We start from the raw sequence: 20,701 nt of genomic DNA on the forward strand, positions 1-20,701 counted from the left end.
GTGGATGAGAAAGCAGAGAAAGATACTGGTAAAGAAAGGCTAGCATTTCAGCCGAGGCCTAACATGGAGACAGGGCTACCATGGGATCCTTCATGAAAAAAGGAGAGTGCGTGCAAAGGCCCTGAGGCACAGTCAGATGTGTGATGTTCAAGAAATCGAATAGACAGTGAAACAGGAGACAAGAGAGACAGATGGCAGCTGTCTCCTTGCCTCCTTCTGGGAGGATCTTGCCTCGCCTCTTTAGTGAGGGCATGGTTGGAAGTTCCTGGACCCGTAGGTATCTGCTCCTCCTTCTTCTGGAAGACTGTTCCTTTCTTCCTCCAGGCCAGGACAGTGTCCCTTTTCTGAAAAACCCTCCCTGATCCTCTCACCCTTGGCTTAATTCCCTGACTTCTTTTCCAACATGAACCCTAAGTAACTGTACTACACCTGATTCTCTACTCAAATGTGTTTCTTTTGCCACCTAGCTACCCATCCACTCACCCACTCACCCACCCATCCCTCCGTCCATCCCTCCATCCATCCATCCATCCATCCCTCCGTCCATCCGTCCGTCCGTCTGTCTGTCCGTCCGTCCATCCATTCATCCATCCATCCATCCATCCATCCATCCGTCCGTCCATCCCTCCATCCATCCATCCGTCCATCCCTCCGTCCATCCATCCATCCATCCATCCATCTGTCCATCCATCCCTCCGTCCATCCATCCATCTATCCATCCATCCATCTGTCCATCCATCCATCCATCCATCCATCCATCCATCTGTCCATCCATCCATCCATCCATCCATTCATCCATCCATCCATCCCTCCGTCCATCTCTCCGTCCATCCATCCCTCCATCCATCCATCCATCCCTCCGTCCATCCCTCCGTCCATCCATCCATCCATCCATTCATCCATCCATCCATCCCTCCGTCCATCCATCCATCCATCCATCCGTCCATCCCTCCGTCCATCCATCCATCTATCCATAAATGGACACGCACATCCATTTCCTATCTATCTATTCATCTACTCACCTATGGCCCACACACCTATCCATCTAGGCATCCTTCCCCACATCCACTTATCTATCCATCTATCATCCATCCACACATCCATTCATTTGTGTATCTGTCCATCTATCTACTTGCCTATCTATCCACTGACCTGTCTGTCCATCTGCCCATCCATCCACACATTCATCCATTTTCCCACCTATCCATTTACTCCCCTGTCCACCCACACACTTGCCTATCCATCATCCATCCATCATTCATCCATCATTCCTTACAGGTTTTTAACCTTCTTTTGAGCTCTTGAAAAGCAGGGAAAGAAGAAAGAGAGTGCCCTGTGCAGATTCCAGGAGACTATTTTGGGATCTTCCTGGTCCTTATAAGATGGGTAACTGAGTCGCAAGTTCCTTGCCTCTGCACTGCTACTGTCAGATCCAGCCAGATAATTACAACTAATAATAATTAAAATGTAAAAGTGCTCTAGGCACATACTTAGCATTTGACTCTTTGGCTATGCTTTCTATGAGTAGCTGCATCTTCCTCCTTCCTGCGTTAAGATGCCCATTCTTCCTAAGCCATTCACTTAGGCAGGAGACCGTTCATGAAGTCAGGAGCCTGTGAACTGGCCTGGCTGCTGCCCCTCTTCCCATTATTCTCTATGGCAGGTGTTGTAGCTCCCTGGGTTTAGTTGCTCCTCTGTTTAATGCAATGGACCCTGCTGAATTGTTCCTCCTGTGTAAAGGGTGCTTAGCAGGCAAGGTTCCTCCCTGAGGGTGACTATGGTGGATTTCCAGTGTGATCTCTCTTTCCTGTCTCCCCTGGCCGGAAAGCCAGAGCCTAGCACAGCATGGCATAATGAGACTGCCTGGACACTGAGGCCCTGGCCTGGCTTTGAATCTTAACCCCTCTCCTACGCAGTTCTGACAAACTGAAGAAGCTGCTGGCCTTCTCTGGGTTTCAGGAGACTGGAGGTAATGACAGACCCTTTCTTGTGGAGTACTAGGATTTTGAAGGCCAGTGGTGGTATCTGCAAAGCCTGCCAGCACTAGATGTGATCAGTCAAGGCCTGGGAAGCATTAGCCAAAGATGTCATTGTCATTGTGACCATGGCCTGGCTGCCATAAGCTTGTAGTTTATTCATTCGTAGACTCATTCCATCAGCTGTGCATGCAGAAGCTTTATGTAGTCAGCCCACAGTGTTTGCTAAGCACTTACTTTGTGCCAGATGTGTGCAGATGATTTTACAGAGACACACAAAAGCCTAGACAAAGTCTCCCAGCTGTTGTGGGGAGGACAACAGTATGCTAATGAGGAAAAAATACTTATTTTTGTGTGCAGGTTCTGGGGCTTGAACTTAGGGCCTGGATGCTATTCCTGAGCTTTCCTACTCAGGGCTAGCACTCTATCACTTAGCCACAGCTCCACTTCCAGCTTTTTACTGGTTATATGGAGATAAAAGGTCACACAGACTTTCCTCCCTGGGCTGGCTTTGAACCTCAATCCTCAGATCTCAGCCTCTTGAATAGCTAGAATAACAGATGTGAGCCACTGGCACCCAGCCAAAATACCTCTAGTATGTTTGCATGATATAGTAGAATCCAGCATCTTATTCTCTCAATCACATCCAGGTTGAGCATTTGAAGATACAAAAGCTGAAATACTCCAAATTCTCCATCTTCTCATGAAGATGATCTGATGCCACAGTGGAAAATTCCACATCATGAAACTTTGTTTTATATACAGTATATATAGTAAAGAAAAACAAAAACAAAAAGTTGTGTTCAGTTCCCTTCAGAAGATTCATGGGAAAGGCACACAGTACATACATGAATTTTGTGGGCAGACTCGTGTTCCATTCCCAGATAGGCATTATTATGTAAATGCAAACATTGCAAGACTCAAAAACACATGTGGGACCAAACATTTTGGACAAGGGACCATCAACCTGTACTAATAGTAACAATGGCTCCACAGCTGGGCCCCACAGGACATTAACAGGGCCGTCTGGGCCTGGACCCCTCTTTACCGACTGGGGATTGCTATGTCCATATCCCCAGCCTTGGTTTGCCTTTCTTCCTTCAACAAAGAGTGACATCTTCATCACCATCATCGCTATCATTCTTCCTGTGGCTCCCACTCCACCCAAGCAGCTCAGAGACCTGGGTGGCTGGGGAAGGAGGGGGGGGGGCTGGATTGACAGCATATCAAGGTAAGCACTGACCTGTAACTGTCCTTTGGGAGCCCAGCACTCAGGCCTGAGCACCTCACACCAACGCTGTGGAGATGACTTGCCATTCCTGGTGTTAGCTGGGATCCTGACAGCAAGCTCTGTCCAGGGGTGATCTGACTATGGCCTTCTACTTAAGCACAATTACCCTTTCACAGACAGGGAAACTGAGGCTCCCTCCAACCCTCCCCCTCCCCCCATCACAGTGCTGCTGAGGCAGAGCTGTGAGCCCAGGCTGTGTGACAGGAGGATCTGTGGAGGCGAGTAGGAGGGAGGAAAGCTTGCATGTGGGGTGCGAGTGGATGGGCAGCCCTTTTGTGGTAGAGGGCCAGGTCCAGGGGATGACAGCAGACACAGTTCCAAGGCCATGAGGATATCACTGCACTGGGCCATCTTGTATGCACCCTGGCCACTAAAGAGGAAGGTGCTGGGCATCTGGAAGAGTGGCCTTAAGGCAGAGAATGCTGTGCCTGGCTCTCTGCCCCAGGGGTCTGCCTGACTGCAGGATGAAGTGTCTTGAAACCCAGATGGGGGCGTAGGGGGGTAGCACCCCCAAGGCCCAGCTCTGAGCAGAGATGGCTCTTGGAATTGGCCTCAGGCTGCCTGTCTGCCAACTGGAGCCTGTCATTCATGCCCTAGGATGGGAGCGGGGAATAACCAACTTTAGAGGGGTACCATGCCATCCTGACAGATGGGCATGAGGAAGCTGCCAGGTGCCTCCAGCCAATGTCCATTGTGTGAGCCATGAGCCCAGCCCCTGGAAGGTACTGTCTCAAATGGGACCAAATGCCTTCAGTTTCTTGATAACAATGATATTGATAACAATGATACTATCAGTAACAGTGGACACCACATTGCTCCAACACTGCAGAGGTATGCCCAGACCTGCTCCACACAGACAGGGACAAAGAAGCTAATGCACAGGAAAGGTGGGGCTGGGGGCGGAGGAAGGGAGGCTCAGTGGCATTAGTGGGCCCCCCTGCATCAGGGACATCACTGTACAAAGGGTCTCCGTGCTTCTCTTGGAAGGTTATTTGTGCTGGTACTGGGGCTTGAACTCAAAACATGGGCATTGCCCCTTAGTCTCTTCGCTCAAGGCTGACACTACAACTTGTGCCACAGCTCCACCGCTGGCATTTTTGTGGGTAATTGGAGATAAGAATCTCTCCGACTTTTCTGCCCAGGCTGGCTTCAAACAACGATCCTTAAATCTCAGCCTCCTAACTAGGATTATAGGCATGAGCCACTAGTGCCTGGCCTTTCTCAGGTTGGTGAAAGTCTGCAAAATAATATTTGTGAAACGTTGCATCAGAGCCCAGCCCTCTAGGAGGGCTGGGGTAGGGAGGAGCACCAAGCTGACATTAATGCCACTCTCCCACATCTTTTGTGGTCAGTTGATCTCGGGGCTGGGACACTGTCCCTGAGCCTCTTTGTGCTCAAGACTAGTGCTCTCCCACTTGAGCCAGAGCACCACTTGCTGTTTTTGAGTGGTTAATTGGGGATAAGAGTCTCCCAGGGACTTTTCTGCCTGGCCTGGCTTCAAACCACAATCCACAGATCTCCGCCTCCTAAGCAGCTAGGATTACAGGTGCAAGCCACGGGTGCCCGGCACACTTCCACTTTTGACAGGAGGTACAAGCTTAACGAGGCCACTCTCTTGATGTCACGTGGCATAGTTGGTGAGTAGCATGCAAGGAGCTGGTGGGGATGACAGTGGTGACTCAACCAGTCTGGCAGATGGGAAACTGAGGCATGTCTGGGCTGTATCGGGCTGAGGTGTAAACCCAGCAGCCTGCTCCTGAGCCTGGGCATTGTAGCCCCGGTGCTGGGGCAGGTGCTGTGCTGTGAGCCCATTTGTGTTCAGACCCTCCCTGGAGATAGCTGTGGGGTAAGGGGCTGCAGCCTCTCACCGGGGGGCTCTGCTCTGGGGTGGCGGAGCTTCTTGACCCCCACCAGCGGAGAGAAGAGACCAGGATGCTCTCGGTAGAAGCCTGGAACGTACTCTTTGGTCGAGCAGGAACAATTACTAATGACATTTAGAAAGAAATTAATGATGAGAAATGCAAGTTGGCATTTCAGAAGCACCAGTCAGCACTCGCAGGAGAGGCGAGGGAGGGGGTGGGCTCGGAGGGGGGAGGGAGGAGATGGCAAGAAATTAATTTTGCTGTGTCAATAATGACCGTGGCTCTGCTCGCTCTGCTTCTGAAGTTTAGACAAGATCAAACAGGGGCTGGCTGGGTCTGCCAGGAGTCTGCGTGGCTGTACTGTGGGTGAGGGAGGTGACCGTGGGGCCGCAGCCGGGACTCGGGGACAGTTAGGTGGGCATGCATAGTCTGAGGATGGGGTTGTTTGGGCTCAACCCAAGTGCCACCCCTGGTAAGCTAGATGATCGCTCTTCCAGAAAGGCTCAGAAAGAGCCTTGATTTCATCCTCAGGAAAAGGGAGCACTTGGAGAAGTAGAGACAATGTGTACGAAGAGCATGAGGCTTCCGACACATTGTCAAACTTACTATGTAGTAGCTGCCTGCATAGTTCACAGACAGTCTCATATTTATTCTCATATTCTGCATACTTCTCATTAAAACATCTCATAACCAGGTACCAGTGGCTCACACCTGTAGTCTAAGCTACTCAAGAGGCTGAGAATGGAGGATCGAGATTTGAAACTTGCTCAGGCAGGAAAGTCTGTGAGACTCTTATTTCCTGTTAAACCAAAAGGTCAAAAGTAGAACTGTGGCTCAAGTGAAAGAGTGCCAGCTTGGGGGGGGCACTAAGGGAGAGTTCCTAGGCCCCTTAGTTCAAGCCCTGGCACTCCCCAAAATCATCTCTTAAATGGAAATACCTCATTTGTGTGATATGATTTAATTGACGATATCTATCGGGATAAATCAAATACTGGACTATTCTTTACACTCTGAGGTCTTAGAATAGATAAAATGTGGCATTGGAAGCAAGATGCTAACATTTTCTGGGGCAGGGTGGGGTGAGCTACTGAAATTGTCTGGGGCAGGTGGGGTGATGAGGGAGTTTGTGTGATCCAGACCCGGAAGGCCTGGTCCCTGTGACATCTTGCGTCCTCAACAGCATGGAGGCTGGGCATGCAGCCATGGATGGCCCAGAGGTTGTGGAAGCTTTGTGGTGGTGTCTGTTTTTCAGACTGAGAGCTTTCCTATAATTTTCATGGCTAGTATACACCTACCATTACTATCAGGCACCGCACTTTTTCACGTTAAATCACACTTGATGCCCAGTTCAGTAAGCTATACCCTTTGCCTGTAGTGCCATCTTCATCTCCCCATTTTATTCCCTGAAGAAGCTGTATCACATGTGCAGGCTTATGGTGGGTTTGAGCTGTTTGTTAGTGATGGCAAAGCTCATGAAGAGCGTTAGCTGAGACACTGTGTCCTGTCTGCATCCATTCTGTGGGCTGTAAAACCTTTACATATAATCTCCAATTTGAACCTCTTAACAGCACTGTAAAGTAGCTTTGCTTAGTTCCACCTTTCAGATGAGCAAATGGGTACTTGTAAAAAGTGAAGTCTTTATAGAGTCTAGGGTCACAGATTTGAACTCAGCACTTTTGTTCTTTCCACCAACCCATCTACATACTACCCACTTATTCATTCATGCACTGTCTCCTACCATTTGTTTATCCATTCATTCACATATTATTCAACACATTCATTCAACATCCATCCATCCATCCATCCATCCACTATCACCCATTTACCACCATTCATGCAGCCATCCACCCATCATCCATCTATCCATTTATCCACCTATCATCCATCCATTCACCTATCATTCATCCTTCTATCCATCCACTTATCATCCATCCATCCATCCATCCACTTATCATCCATCCATCCATCCACCTATCCATCCACGGATCCATCCATCCAGCATCCATCATCCAGCTATCTACCCATCATCTGTCCACCTACAGATGTATCCATCTATCCATGTGTCCAAGCATCAACCCATCATCCCTATCATTTATCAATCCACCCATTATTCATCCGTCCATCCATCTATCATCCATCCATGGATCCATCCATCCATTCATCCATCCATCATCCAACCATCCACCTATCATTGTCCATACATATGTCCACTCATTATTCATCCATCCATTATTCGTCTATTCAGCCATCCATCCACCTGTCATTCATCAATTCATCCTCTTACCTATCGCCTCATTATCCAAAATCCTATCTGTTTATCAGTTCTAAATCTACTGAGGTACATGCCAGGAAAAACATATTCTTTTAATATATCTGTCTCTTAATTCCATAGTTGATTGTTATGTATGCCTTGCCCCACTTTAAAACTGGGTGTGCACATGCATACACACACACACACACACACACACACACACACACACCTTTAGTTGGTAGAGGAGGATAGAACAGGCTGGGAATGCAGATGATTCTTGGTCTGCCAGATGGAAACAGTGAGTTCTGCATTGGGAAGTCCTCCTTCTTGGTGGTATGGGTGTGTGATAGGGAGGATGTGTCATGGCTTGAATGGAAGTCAGATGTGTACAAGAGGACACAGGAGGCTTTTGTAGCTAAGCCACAGAGTTCTTCAGTCTATGGGCTGAGTCTCCCAGGAGTGGGAAACCCTGTGGAGCCCTGCCTTTCTGTGTGGTGGGATCACCCTCTGCCCTTCTTTGTGCCATTCCAATTCCCTGTCTGGACTGACAAGGGTGCACACGTACGTGTTTCACAAGGACCCTGGCAATCATTAACGGTAATCGGTCTCAGCTGCAGCTCGGATCGCTGGTGCATGCACATAATTCATCACAGCAAATGAGGTCCATCCTTGGGGCTTCTACCCTGCAGTCAGGGGGCTGAGGCTCGTGGGCTCCAGGAGTCATTTTGGGGGTGCTGGGGCATGATGTTTTTCTGAGGACAACCATCCTGAAAACATCTACCACAAAGAGTTCTTTGTTGGTAAGGGTGATTTTATAAAAAATTTTGAAAATGTAGGGAAGTTTTCCTCTCAACAACAACAAAAAGGAAGAAACTAGAAATGGGTCTGATGAAAGTTTTCATGTATCATTTACAAAACCTAAGATCTATGGCTTAGTTTGGGGACCTAAACATATGTGTTCTGTATAATTAGTGATGGTGTGACCTGGATTTCCCAGTATAGCCCTGGTTTTCAGGTATTCTGTTCCAGCCATCAGCTATTTGCCCTGATTTTTTTTTCTTCGTGAAAATATGATGACTGTATGCAGAACTTGTAAAAACCTGCAGAGTCGGGGGGGGGGGGAATCAAAGGGGAAATTCCCTGCCAACAAGCTAACACTTTGAGGCGTGTGTAGGTGTGCCTACACAACTACCCAAAGATGGCTTCTCGTCCCCCCACTTCAGGACCAAGGAGAACTCAGACCCTTCCTTCCTGCAGTAGGCTTTGGGAGCCAGAGTCCCAGGTTCCCCATGATTCTCTGCACCGGACACTGCCCCATTGACTGTGGTGGTCAGCTCCACCTGCCCAGATGAAGGCTCTTTGTAAGTGCCTTGACATGGAACCATCTTGAAGCCGGGCACTGGCAGGTGGCATGGTGGCTGAGGCCGCCACAAGCCGCCACAGTCTGTGTACTCTCCAGTCACAACTAGAGATGTGCGAGTGGGTGTCTAGGAATGGCCCTAAAATGCAGTCCTGCTTGCCCTGGACGATCCTGCCCACCTTGCTTTCAACACATGTAACAGCAAATATCCTATCTCAGCCTTTTAATGTGTGCGGCTTGATGGCATTCAGTATGCCTACATTGTGCAACCATCGCCATCCTCCATCTCCAGAACTTTCTCATCTATCCAAACTGGACCTTTGCTCCACTAAATGCTCACTCCTGGCCCTTGTCTTTGCCTTGCCCCTGGCAACTATGATGCCATTCTCTGTCCTGAGGGAGGCCATGTGGGCACCTCTTTTTTGGGGGGGAGGTCCAGTCGTGGGGCCTGAACTCTGGGCCTGGGCGCTGTCCCTCAGCTCTTCAGCTCAAGGCTAGCGCTCTACCACTTGAGCCACAGCGCCACTTCCGGATTTTTTCTTTTTGCTTATGTGGTGCTGAGGAATCAAACCCAGGGCCTCAGGCATGCAAGGCAAGCGCTCTACCACTGAGCCACCTTCCCAGCTCCGTGGGGCACCTCTTACAAGGGAAATCATATAATGTTTGTCCTGCCATGGGCTTTCTTTACTTACTATAATGTCCTCAAGGAACTCCTCACACTTTTAAGAAAAAACAGCCAGGTGCCAGTGTTCCATGCATATGTAATCCTAGCGACTCAGGAGGCTGAGATGTGAGGATTGTAGTTTGAAACAAGCTCAGGTAAAACTGTATTTTAGACTCATCTCCAATTAACTAGCAAAAAGGCAGAAGTGGAGATGTGTCTCAAGTGGTAAAGATTTGAGTAAATGAAAAAGCCAAGCCAGAGCGCAACACCCTGAGTTCAAACTCCTGTGCCCACACACACATAACACACACTGACATTCTCTCTCTCCCTCTCTCTGTCTCTGTCTCTGTCTCTGTCTCTGTCTCTGTCTCTGTCTCTCTGTCTCTGTCTCTGTCTCTCTCTCTCTCTCTCTCTCTCTCTCTCTCTCTCTCTCTCTCACACACACACACACACACACACACACACACACACACGAAAAGAAAAAGAAAAAAAGTCTAACGTGCACTGGACAAGGATCTCCTCTCCCTGTGCTGTGGGTGGAGTTCACCTTGGTGCCCAGCTTGCAGATCATCTGCTTCAGTTCCTCAAGTGCCATCTCCGAGCTCAAGCAGGGTGCAGTGGAGAGCTGGGAGAGGTCCTGCCTAGGGTTTGCAGCAGGTGTGGTGTAGGGTAAACAGCTCACTGCAAAAGGAAGAACATGCTGGAAAGAAACATCTGCAGGTGTGTAACATCTGGGGTGAAGGGGCAGAGCAGCAGCTACCAGGACACAGCATGGGATGGAGAAAAGCCTAGGAAGAGTGGGTGCAGTGAACTGGGAGGGTTGTGGCAGGGAGTCTTGGTGTGTTTGGGGATACGAAGAGATGGATGAGTCTGTAGGACTAAAGGTGTCTTGATCAGAGGTCTGGATTTACTCTGGCTCTCTTTGACCCTTTGCAGGAGTGGGGGTGGGGGATTAAGCATTGACCCTTCAGTCACAGAAGAGGGCTCCACTGGCTTCTTGGTGGCCCTGTCTGCTTAGCTTCTCTGTCACTAGCAAGTGGGGCTGCTGGAGGGGTCCCAGCAGTGGTGTGATCCAGGGACAGGTCTGCTGCACAATGTGGGGGACCAGATATCTATGTCAATCATCAGCTCCAGAGACTTTTGGAGTGTCATGGGAGGATGATGGTGTGTGTGTGTGTGCATGCACACATGCATGCATGCATGTGAGAGATTGTAAGGTATCAGTGTGTGTTGGTGTATTCATACAGGGAAACTGTGGGATATCCAAAGAAAGGAGAGAGTTTCATGTCTGTATTTGAGAAAAAGAAGGGGTCTGTGCAGGTATGTGCACACATGTGTGAGACTGAGGTTCTGCGCACACACATGCATGCAAATTCTGTACAGGGCATTTCTGGAGTCCTGGCTCCGACGCTACTTTCACAAGCTCCTGAGAGGCTGTTCCCACACTGCATCCCTGAGGAGCTTGATGGGGAAGGCTTGAGGGAATAATGATGATCACTATTAGATGACAGGGCAAGTGGCAATGGTGTCCAGATGGAGATGAGCCACCCCTGACACCAGCACTTGGAGCTCCTAGGGGCCTCTGGAAGGCTGGAAGTTCCAGTCTCCCTGTGCGTATATACCCTGGCTTCCCCAGGTTTGCTAGCACCAGGCACACCCCAGCTATGGGGAACACACCCTTGAGGGCACTGCTTCCCAGGACCTGCCACAATAGTTGTAACCTCGCCAGACCTTCCTTCTGTCCTCCATTCTTGGAACTCTGCCATAACAATCCCACATCTCCTTCAGGCAGATGAGGACCCTAGATAGCACCGGAGTCACCTGCCACACAAAGGCCCCGGTCCCTGCCCTACCCTGGGAGACACAGGCCATCTGAGATCTCTGTACAACAACATTTCATTCTCTGTGGGTTGTGGTTCCCTGAGTACTGCTTTCTAAAACTAAGCAATCTTACAGTTTATATGAATCCAGACAACCAGAAGAGCCAGCTATGCTGGCACTGCCTGGAGCTGAGAAACACTGCCCCTTCCTCACCAAGTCTGAGTCCTTGAGACTGGCACTGTCCTTGCCAGGCGTCAAGGCTCTGCGCCCGGCCTGGGCTGCACTCATTGGCAGCATGAAGCTGGGAACCTCCTGGTCCCTGAGCCTGAGGATTCATCTGGACCACAGTCCAACTTGGCCAGGGGACTCAGATGATCTGTGATTCCTCCCTTTCTTTCCTGACTCACACAGTCCCGGAGAGTTTGGTATCCCTAGGGCTAGGCTGTTGGTTGCAGTCATCCTGAAGTATTTCAAGAGCTTTGTCAGTCAGAGGCACAGATAGGATCAGCTCCTCACTAGGTCTTGGGAGCCCATGCACTTTCCCATTTTATTAATTTAGTAATTAATTTTGTAGCACCAAGGATTGAACTCAGCACTTCATGCTTGCTAGGCTAGCACTCTACCACTTGAGCCATGCTCCAGTCCTTTGTGCTTTGGATTTGTTTTCCAGATAGGGTCTTGTGCTTTTGTCTGGGCTGACCTCAGACTGAGATCCTCCTATCCCCAGCTCCCAAGTAGCTGGGGTCACAGGTATGTGCCTTGGGCACCGCCCATTTCCAATGGCAGTCCACCACTATCACCTGGGGGTCTCCTTGAGGCCTTGAAATAGGTGGCCTTGCTCTGATTTCCTGGCCCTGCTGGTATAATTTTTAGAGGCCAGACTCACATCTTTGAGGATAGGGACTGTGGCGTACCTGAGTTGAGATGAACTGTGGGCTGGGGTCCAAGCAGGTGCCAGGCTGGGACAGTTACAGTAGGGATCATAGGGACCCACTGGGCAGACAGGACCAGGGCATAGGTCCAGCCAGGACCATTGCTCATACCAGTGAAGTCTGGTCTCCTGATCTGCCATTGCTGAGCCCTCAGTGCCTCCCAGCTCTGAGTCTGTCACATTCCCAGACCCCAAGGGGCCTAGCCAGTGGGGACCTCCACCCGTCTTTGGAGGAGCAGAGCCACAGCGGTCACCCATGTACTCTCTTGTCTGGGAGGAGCAAACCACTAAGCAGCCCCAGAAATAGTTCATCTGTTTTGGCTTGTGACAACAGCCGTGAACTCCTTTGCACACCTCTCGCACTCTACGCTCTGCTCACAAACACGGCAATAGGGCACCTCTGTGTGTAAAATGTGGCTCCCTGGAGTCTGTGGTCCCCTGAGTGGGTAATAGTGGTTCCTTTGTTTTGTTGGGTGATTGTGAGTGGGAGCCTGTTTACAGCTGGGTTCCTAATAGAAGCTTTGGCTTCCTCCTAATAATCTATTCTCCAGTGGGTTCATTTCCAAAATGTACCAGGACAGAACCTGTCCCCTTGGGAGTTTATGGGGCTTTTTCTATTTTCACAACAATAGTTTCTCCCAGGGAAGATGTTTCCTAATTTCTGGAACTAGTAGTTGATCAGGCCACTTGCTTCAGTCTTTGGTGTGGTGGGGCCAAGTGAAGGATTGGGAGAGGCGCTACCCCTTCCTGTGTGGACTCCTTGCAACAAAAGAAACAGGCAGGCTGGCTGGCTCCTTGGTGAACTCTCACAAAAGCAAGCTGGGCCAGGGACCTTACATGCAGCTCTTCTTGTCCCCCAGGGACTTGGGTCCCTGAATCTGGGGACCCTCCCCCTCCCCCCACCACGCCACCCACTTGCCTGTTGGATATGGGGCTCTCCTTCAGGGCCCAGGGTCTCTGATGCTCTCCTCCTACTGCTCTGGATGACAGATGACAGAGTGTCTGAGAGGCATGGACAGGAAAGCCTCACGCGTGTCCCCTGCACATGTGAGCCTGCTTTTCTCCCTCTGCCTTGTTCAAGCTATGGGGGTTTCTCCCAGGCCAGTGGATCGCTGGCCCCACTCTAGGCAGGAGTCGCCATCGCGGGGCAGTTCTCTAACTGCGCTGTGCGGACGGGGCTGGCAAGAAGTAGGGTGTATCCACATCACGGCCCGCCCCACGGGAGCAGCCACGTCACTGCAGGCATTTAGAGGAAGCCCCGGCCATCACTCACTCCTAATTTTAATGACGTGCATTAGCTAAATTGTGTTCTGAGTATTCATTGCACACTGTTTATGGGGCGCTCTCAAGTGTGCATACCGTTTGTCAGAAGTGCAAACTAGCGAACATACGAGCCTTTAAGACAGGCCATCTGTTCGTCTTAGACCCTTGGACGATTGTCAAACGCTTCTAAAAATAAGTGCTCACAAGCAGAGAGGGGCTACCCAGGTGATACACAGCAAAAATGGGGAGCAGGGCCACCTGTGTCTGTACCCTCCCCAAAGGGAAAGATGGTAGTGGGAATAAGGGCAGAGGGAGATGGGAGCAGAAGGCCCGGGTAGCACGCCTCGTGGACTAGAGGCGTGAACTTCCCCCTCTGTCTTGCAGTTATGGAACTCCACAGCTCAAATACCTTCGATGGCTCCCGATGGCCCAGATTTAAGGGCAAGCTGCCTTGTCTGGCATCATGGAGTCTCATCAATAAGGCCCCCGCCTTCCTTTCCAGCCTTGTCTCCATAGCGCATACCCTGTACTTCTGCCAGGCTGAATTATTCATTGTTCCCCCAACATATGTTGCACTTTTCACATTTCACAGGCAGAGCAGCGCCACGGTGGAGAGGAGGCTCTGCAGACTGCGCGGGTGCCGATCTGCACTGCCATTCCCAGCTGTAGGACCCGGCTTCTGTGTGCCTCAGTGTTCCTATCTGTCTAGTAGGGATGTACAGAGTATTCAGCTCATCGAGGGCTGTCCCCAGGCCTATCTGACTGAACAAAAATGAAATTTGAAGGAGGTGCCTGGTGTGTAGGGAGCCTTGGCCACTGAATTGTGGCCATTATGGATGTCAGCCACATCTCCCAGCTCTTGTCCAGGTGGCCAGTTCTGCCTGGGAAACCCCATCTCCACGCGCATGCTCGAGCACACACATGCACTGACGCTGCAGCCCAGTACTGGAGGACAGGCCGGCATCTTCTGCAGCGTCCTTCCATCAGAAGTCCTTTCTCCATTCCCCTTTTGGTGAAATCAGTCCCTCCCAGCCACAAGCTGGAAAGGCCTGGGGTGCCTCTCCTCCTCGCTCGCTCTGCCCGTGGTAGAGGGCTGGGAGCCAGCACAGGGCTCCTGCACTCCTGCCTAACCACACAGAGACTCTCTCTGTGGCTAACTTAGGCTCACGGCCTTGTTCCCTATCCCCGAAGAAAGGTCATGGCAAAGCTACCACAACCTCTTCCCGTAGGGGAAGCAGAGGGAGGTGGTTAGGTCGGAAGCTGGATAATCTGCAGTCTGCAGATGGGGCTTTGGGAGTACGTAGGTGGGACACTCTGGGCTGGGGCTAAATGGTCTTGTGGGGACTCAGTGGCCAGAGCCAGGACTCCAGAGATGAGTCCCTTTGTGCCATCATGACCTTCAGTGTCTACAAATATGGCTACCCTTGCCCTCACCACCAAGCCAGGGCCAGAGCTTCTACACCTCTGGATGCTCATTGTCCAGTCCAGGACATGGCAGACAGACTCTCCCAGCATCTGTGCAGTGAGCAAATGAGTGGATGCACGCACACCCTTCCCTCCCTTTCCCACCAGACCCCATGCTCTTGGGCAGAGTGGGAGGAGGAGCAGTGGACTTGGAGCGGGTAATGAGGGTGAAGCCTTCCTTGGATGCCTGTTGCTCCAAGGGCAAGGCCATTGATGACCGGACTATTTCAAGAGGACTCCTGAAACCTCACCAGATGGGACAGAGAGGCAGAGGGTATTGCTTCTCAGTCCATCAAACCTCTCCAATTGTCCTTCCTAAAGGCCCACATGCTGCTCAGTCCTGGTCTACCACCAGGGAGCAATGCTGTGGCTAGATACCTATCTGCTCAGGAAGAGCCTTTGGGGCCCCAATATGGAGATCTGTGGGGCACACTCCGGGTCATCTGGGTATTCATACACATTATCTTCTAGGTCCTCCAGGCATCACAGAAAGAGGTGAACTTAATTATCACTCAGAGTTCAGGCTTAGCCCATCTTAGCCTACTGCTGGCTGGGGCAGGTAAGGCTGTGGCCAGTGCCAATGGACAGAGGAGAGGTGCTCTTGGCCAAGGGAGGTGCTGGGACCTGACAGGCATTCTGTTACTAGGAGATGGCTAACAAGAACCTGGGAGAGTGACCTGCAGTTCAGAGAACTCTTCCTGACCCACGGCTGAACGTCCTGGGATATAGCTTCGTGCCCTAAGCAGCCAGCATGGCGAAGCACCTCTCACCCTCCCACAGGACACTGGCAAGGGGAGACTGGGCTGGGTCTGGTCCAAGGGCCAGAGAATAAACACAAGAACTAGCGCCATGATCCTGGGCTGCAGGCCAGGGAAGGCCCATACATGCGTGTCCAGGCCTTTGTGCTGGGCTAGGAGAAGCCAGAGCTGGACCAGAACAGAGCCTCCAGCTAGGCCATTTACAGTGAATTAGAGCAGACAATCCAACCACCGGGTTCCATACTCCTGGCACACTCCCCCTATACCCAACGCATACCTGGATTGAGTTTGGGATCAGGAACATTTCACTGATGAATTCCAAACAAGGATCTGATGACTGTCACCCAGCAGGGAGTTCGTGTCCCCTGTGTGCAGGAAGGGGTGAATGTTAGGTAAATAAGTACTGCCTGGACTTTGTTCCTGCCAAGGCCAGGGTGACACATTCAGGGGCCTGACGCAGTACTGACAGTGTGCAGATGCCTATGTCCGCCCACTTGCCCACCACTGACTGCCCCCTGCACCAGGCAGAGGCCCCGAATCAGGCTGAAGCACAAACGGCTGCCAAGTGCACTGATTCAGCCACCAGCCATTGCCACTCACTCCTCCTACTTTGCTTCATTTTCCTCACCTGCTTCTCTGCCCCACACCTGTGTCTCCCTGGCAGAGAGAGGTGGGGGGGGGATGGGTGGATGTCAGGCTGTCATCCAGGCTCTTCCCAGTCATGCCCAGATCCCACCTCCAGCCTAGATGGCACCAAGAAATGTTCATCTGGGGGTCGATGGCATCTTTAAAAAACGATTTTCTTCCTTCTCAGAAGAGGCTAAATATAGCACAGGCATAAACAGAGAAATAGACACGAAGGCAGAATGCCCTTGTGAGAACCATGCCCGAGGAGGGAACTCTCCAGAAGACTTGATGGAGCATCCGCCCCCTGCCTGCTGCTCAGCATGCGTGGGGTGATGGAGGGGTCCTACTGACAAAGGGGTGGTTGACCCTGCCCAGGCTCTCCAGCGCACACTCCACAACTGTGGCCTGGGTCACTCTGCCAAGCCACCCACCATGTCATTAACCCATGACATTTGAGGGCCCATGTGTCTCACTGCCTGAGGCAGACGCCTTGAAGGGTGGGTCCAGGGGGGGTCCAGTCTTCCCCTGCCCCCCCACTGTGCAGCCTGGAGCAGAGCACCCAGCAGGTACTTAGAAATGCCCTGCTGAAAGTATTCTGGTGCCTGGTCCCCTCTGGGTATCACGTTTTGACATTTCCATCAGCCGTGACATCCTGGGCTTTTGTTCCTAGAATAAAACCTCAGGGAAGGAATTTTTACTCTTCTCAGAACCCTCTTGGAAGAAGTTCCTGAGTCTAATCTAAGAACCGCCTGTTGCTGCTCCTTAAGTGAGAAGGCTTGTTACTGTTTTACCCAGAGGAGCGGTGTCTAGTCTTACAGACATAATCATCACTGGTCTAGATGGGAGTTTCCACATCTGCACCAACAGCACCTGGCTGAGCCAATGTGGATGAGGTCACACTGGGCCTTGTTGTGGGATCCTGGCCAGAGGTCCTCAGAAACCCCCTCTCCCACACTGGAGGCGGGTGGTCCACCAGGATCTGTGTGTGTGTGTGTGTGTGTGTGTGTGTGTGTGTGTGTGTGTGTGTGTGTGTGTGTGTGTGTGTGTGTGTGTGTGTGTGTACACATACCAGTACTAAGGCTTGAATTCAGGACCTGAGTGCTGTCCCTTAGCTTTTTCACTCAAGGTTAGTGTTCTACCACTTTAGATACAGATCCACTTCTGGCTCTTTGGTGATTAATTTAGAAATGGGATTCTCACAGTTTCTTGCTTGAGCTGATTTGGAACTGAGATCTTAAGTTAGGATGACAGCCTCTAGGATTTTGTGCAGATTAAATATCATGCCTGGCTTTCTTCTGTCTGTGGAAATAGTCTCACTACAATTGCTCGGTCCCTAGTCTACACTCCCAACCATTCCCATAGGTGCCCTATGTACTGGGTCCCCATTTTGGCCTTAGTCAGCCCTGGTGCCTTAGCACATTCCTTGTCCACATGGGATCCTTTGCCCCTTGCCCCTTGCCTCAATAATTTCCCTTCAGCAGAGAGACAGAGACAGACAGACAGACACCACACAGAGGGCAAGAATGTGCCTGGGATCGCATGAAACATGCTGGCCTATACCCATAGTTCCTATGAAGAGTATTTAGTTGACACTTGGTGCTATGGATGGATGCCAGCAAGCACCTGCACTGTGAGGATCGAGTGCGAGGGGCTGGAGGACTCAGCAGTATCACTATGGGTGCTACCACAGTGGTGTGAAGTATATGCCATGGAGCCCTGTGCCAGCAGGTAACCATGGTTCTATGTCTCTCCTGGGCCCCTTGCCTCCAGCAGAAGCCTTGTCCATCTCTGGCTGCCTCACAGCCAGACCTGGAGATCAGGAGAGAGAGAGAGGAAAAAAAGCAGCACCTCCTCTGCCCCCCAGTGGTCAATATCAGAACTGCACACCACTGTTCCTGGCCTGCGCAGGGTCCCTGGACCACTGGCTGGGGTGCCAGCCTGGGAGGCAGACGCATCCCTGAGAAGCTGTGGAGGGAGAAGAAGTCTGGCTACTCTGTCTTTGGAGAACTTTGTTGCCTTTTTCCAGGTTTCCTGAGATGGATCAGCACCTGAAGCTTAGGATGGAATATGTCTGAATTAGAGAGAGAGAGAGAGAGAGAGAGAGAGAGAGAGAGGAAAAAGACAGGATGGAATATGTCTGAACTAAGAGAGAGAGAGAGAGAGAGAGAGAGAGAGAGAGAGAGAGAGAGAGAGAGAGAGAGAGAGAGAGAGAGAGAGAGAGGAAAAAGAAAAAAGACTGTGGGCTCAGAAGCCAAACCCCACCCCCAGCCCCAGGCTGCTGGCTCTGATGGAAACAGATCAACTCTGCTGGCAGGAGGGAGGACAGGCCGTGGGCTGTGGCTAGAGGGAAGCATTTGGCCGCAGGGTCCCACCTGGGCCCTGGGTTTCCCTGGTGGATTGAGCCAAAGTGCACAGCATCCCTCCTTATAGCCCAAGCAGTGTCACGTGACCACGCAGGCAGGCTCCCAGAAGCCTGCAGTGGAGCTGGTCCCGGACCCTCCCTGCTGGGTGACCCATCCTGCCTGGGCCGCCCCGCTGCTTCTGCATGTCTGTGCCCACTCGGGTGCTTCTTGGCTGCAGAGCTGCTCTGCACATCTGCTGTCTCCCTCTGTGAGGCTCGGAGCAGCTAAGGAAGGATGGAGAGGGGACGTAGGGCCAGCCTGCAGGAGTCACAGGCTTTCCTGCTCTTCATTGGAGAGAAATAGAGATGTTTTTAATTCCTGCCACCTCCCCACCATTTCCCCTTGCCCTCTGCGTAGCCCATCCCCATGGTAAGACCTGAAATAATAAAAATAAAAACAATTTGCAGGGAGTCCAGGTTGGCAGTGACAGGAACTGATCCCCAAGCCCCCGAATCAACGTGGCGCCTTGGCAGCTGCGTCCCCCGGGCACTTTTTCCTTGTTGCATTTTGTTTTGTAATAATCGAGTCTCTTTTGCTGCAGCCCCGGAGTCCGGGCACCAGGTGGGAGGGGACAGGCATGCTCGCCATTCTTCTGCCCTCATGCGTGTCTCCTTTCTTTGCCTTTGCAGAACCACACGATGAGCCAGCACGCACAGTGAGAGACCGCGCGACAGGACACCTCTCTGCAGAAGGCTTGCCGGAGACGCCGTGGGGAGGGCCATTTGAACATTACATCCAATCAAAGTGTCATTTGCAACCCAGATGTAAAACTCTAATGATTTGGCCATGAGGCGCTGCTATTATAAGCAGCTGGAAATGAATATTAATGGCAGAGATTAAAAGTATTCCATGCTCAGTATTTTTTATTGTCCTGCTCCAGCTAGTGTGCTTTTTAGAGTTTTCTGCCTCAGACTACATTTCTAGTGTTATAGGAACCTGCTTTTTGAGGCTATTGCCCTCTGTTTCTTCATGTATTATACTGATAGTTTTTTTTCCCCTTAAGAGAAGATTAGTGTTTTTTTTCCTTTGCTTTATTTTTTTCTTCTTCTTGTTTTCTCTCTCCCCCCCCCATCCCCTTTGGTTAACTACTTTTTAATTGCAATTCTAGGTAATTGTGCATCGTGATGTGATTGCTTGGCTATTGTCTGAATATTTCCTTTTAATTTTTTTAATTAAAGACTAATGCTTTGATTGGATTTGCCAGTTCACCGGACAGTGATTAAAACTATGTAATGAATATAATCGGTTTCAGTGCAACTGGATGGTCTGCTTTTAAATGTGACTTGATCTGACTTCAGTAACTAGTTCAATTCAATAAAGGGAATCCATGCGATGAGCAGAGGTGGCTTGGTTCTCTCCTCCGTTGGGGGCCAGGAGGCAGGGATGGCAGGAGGTGTGTGTCCCAGGAGTTCCTCCAGGTTCTCCCCTGGGGCCCTGCCCACAACAGACCCAACTCGTTCACAGTTGTCCTCTAATCCACGCCCATTGGATGAGCTGGCAGTCGTCACTCAAGTCAAAGGGGAAAGAGCCAGGGAAAAGATATTCCCCAGCCTTCGCATTCCCAGATGGAGAAACTGAGTGTCCAGGGGCACAGGCAGCATCTCCCGGCCTGTCCAGGTTGCTGACTGATGCTTATCCAGGCTGCATCCTCCTTACTCCCCCATCCTTCCACTGGACTGGTTTTCCCACAACGGAGGCAGATAGGCACGTGGATAACCCTCGCCATGCACCAAGACTCCAAGGAGCGCTTGGGTTCTAGCTTGGGCCAAGGCATGGATGTGGCAGGGTGAGGGGCATCCCTTCAGCACCTGCAGTCCAGCGCCAGGGGCTCCAGACTAGAATTAGGTAAAAGCCAGGACTAAAGAGAGGCTGGCAGGTGCTCAGGGGCCAGAATCTCAGGAGGTGCTTGCTCCCAGAAGACCCTGTCTTTGAAGATGGTACCCTGGCACCTCACTACCTCAACCTTCCCTGGCCCTGGTACCACCAAGGGGCCACCCTGCAGTTGGTCTCCTGGGTCCCTTCGTCACACTA

At 51.1% G+C, this 20,701-nt stretch overlaps 1 protein-coding gene across 6 annotated transcripts in view; it reads left to right on the forward strand.

Moving 5' to 3' along the window:
- Znf423 (zinc finger protein 423) overlaps positions 1 to 20,009 on the forward strand; it is a 324,973-nt gene extending 304,964 nt beyond the window's left edge. For all 6 annotated transcript variants that reach the window (XM_070011960.1, XM_070011966.1, XM_070011962.1 and 3 more), the window contains one exon: positions 19,300 to 20,009. In XM_070011960.1, coding sequence (XP_069868061.1) covers positions 19,300 to 19,329 — 30 coding nt within the window. In that variant the 3' untranslated portion in view covers positions 19,330 to 20,009. The remainder of the gene's footprint in view (positions 1 to 19,299) is intronic.
- Positions 20,010 to 20,701: the final 692 nt, after the last annotated feature.

Source organism: Dipodomys merriami, unplaced genomic scaffold, assembly GCF_024711535.1.
Source record: "Dipodomys merriami isolate MVZ:Mamm:240054 unplaced genomic scaffold, mDipMer1.0.p SCAF_85, whole genome shotgun sequence".
Classification (NCBI taxonomy): Eukaryota; Metazoa; Chordata; class Mammalia; order Rodentia; family Heteromyidae; genus Dipodomys; species Dipodomys merriami.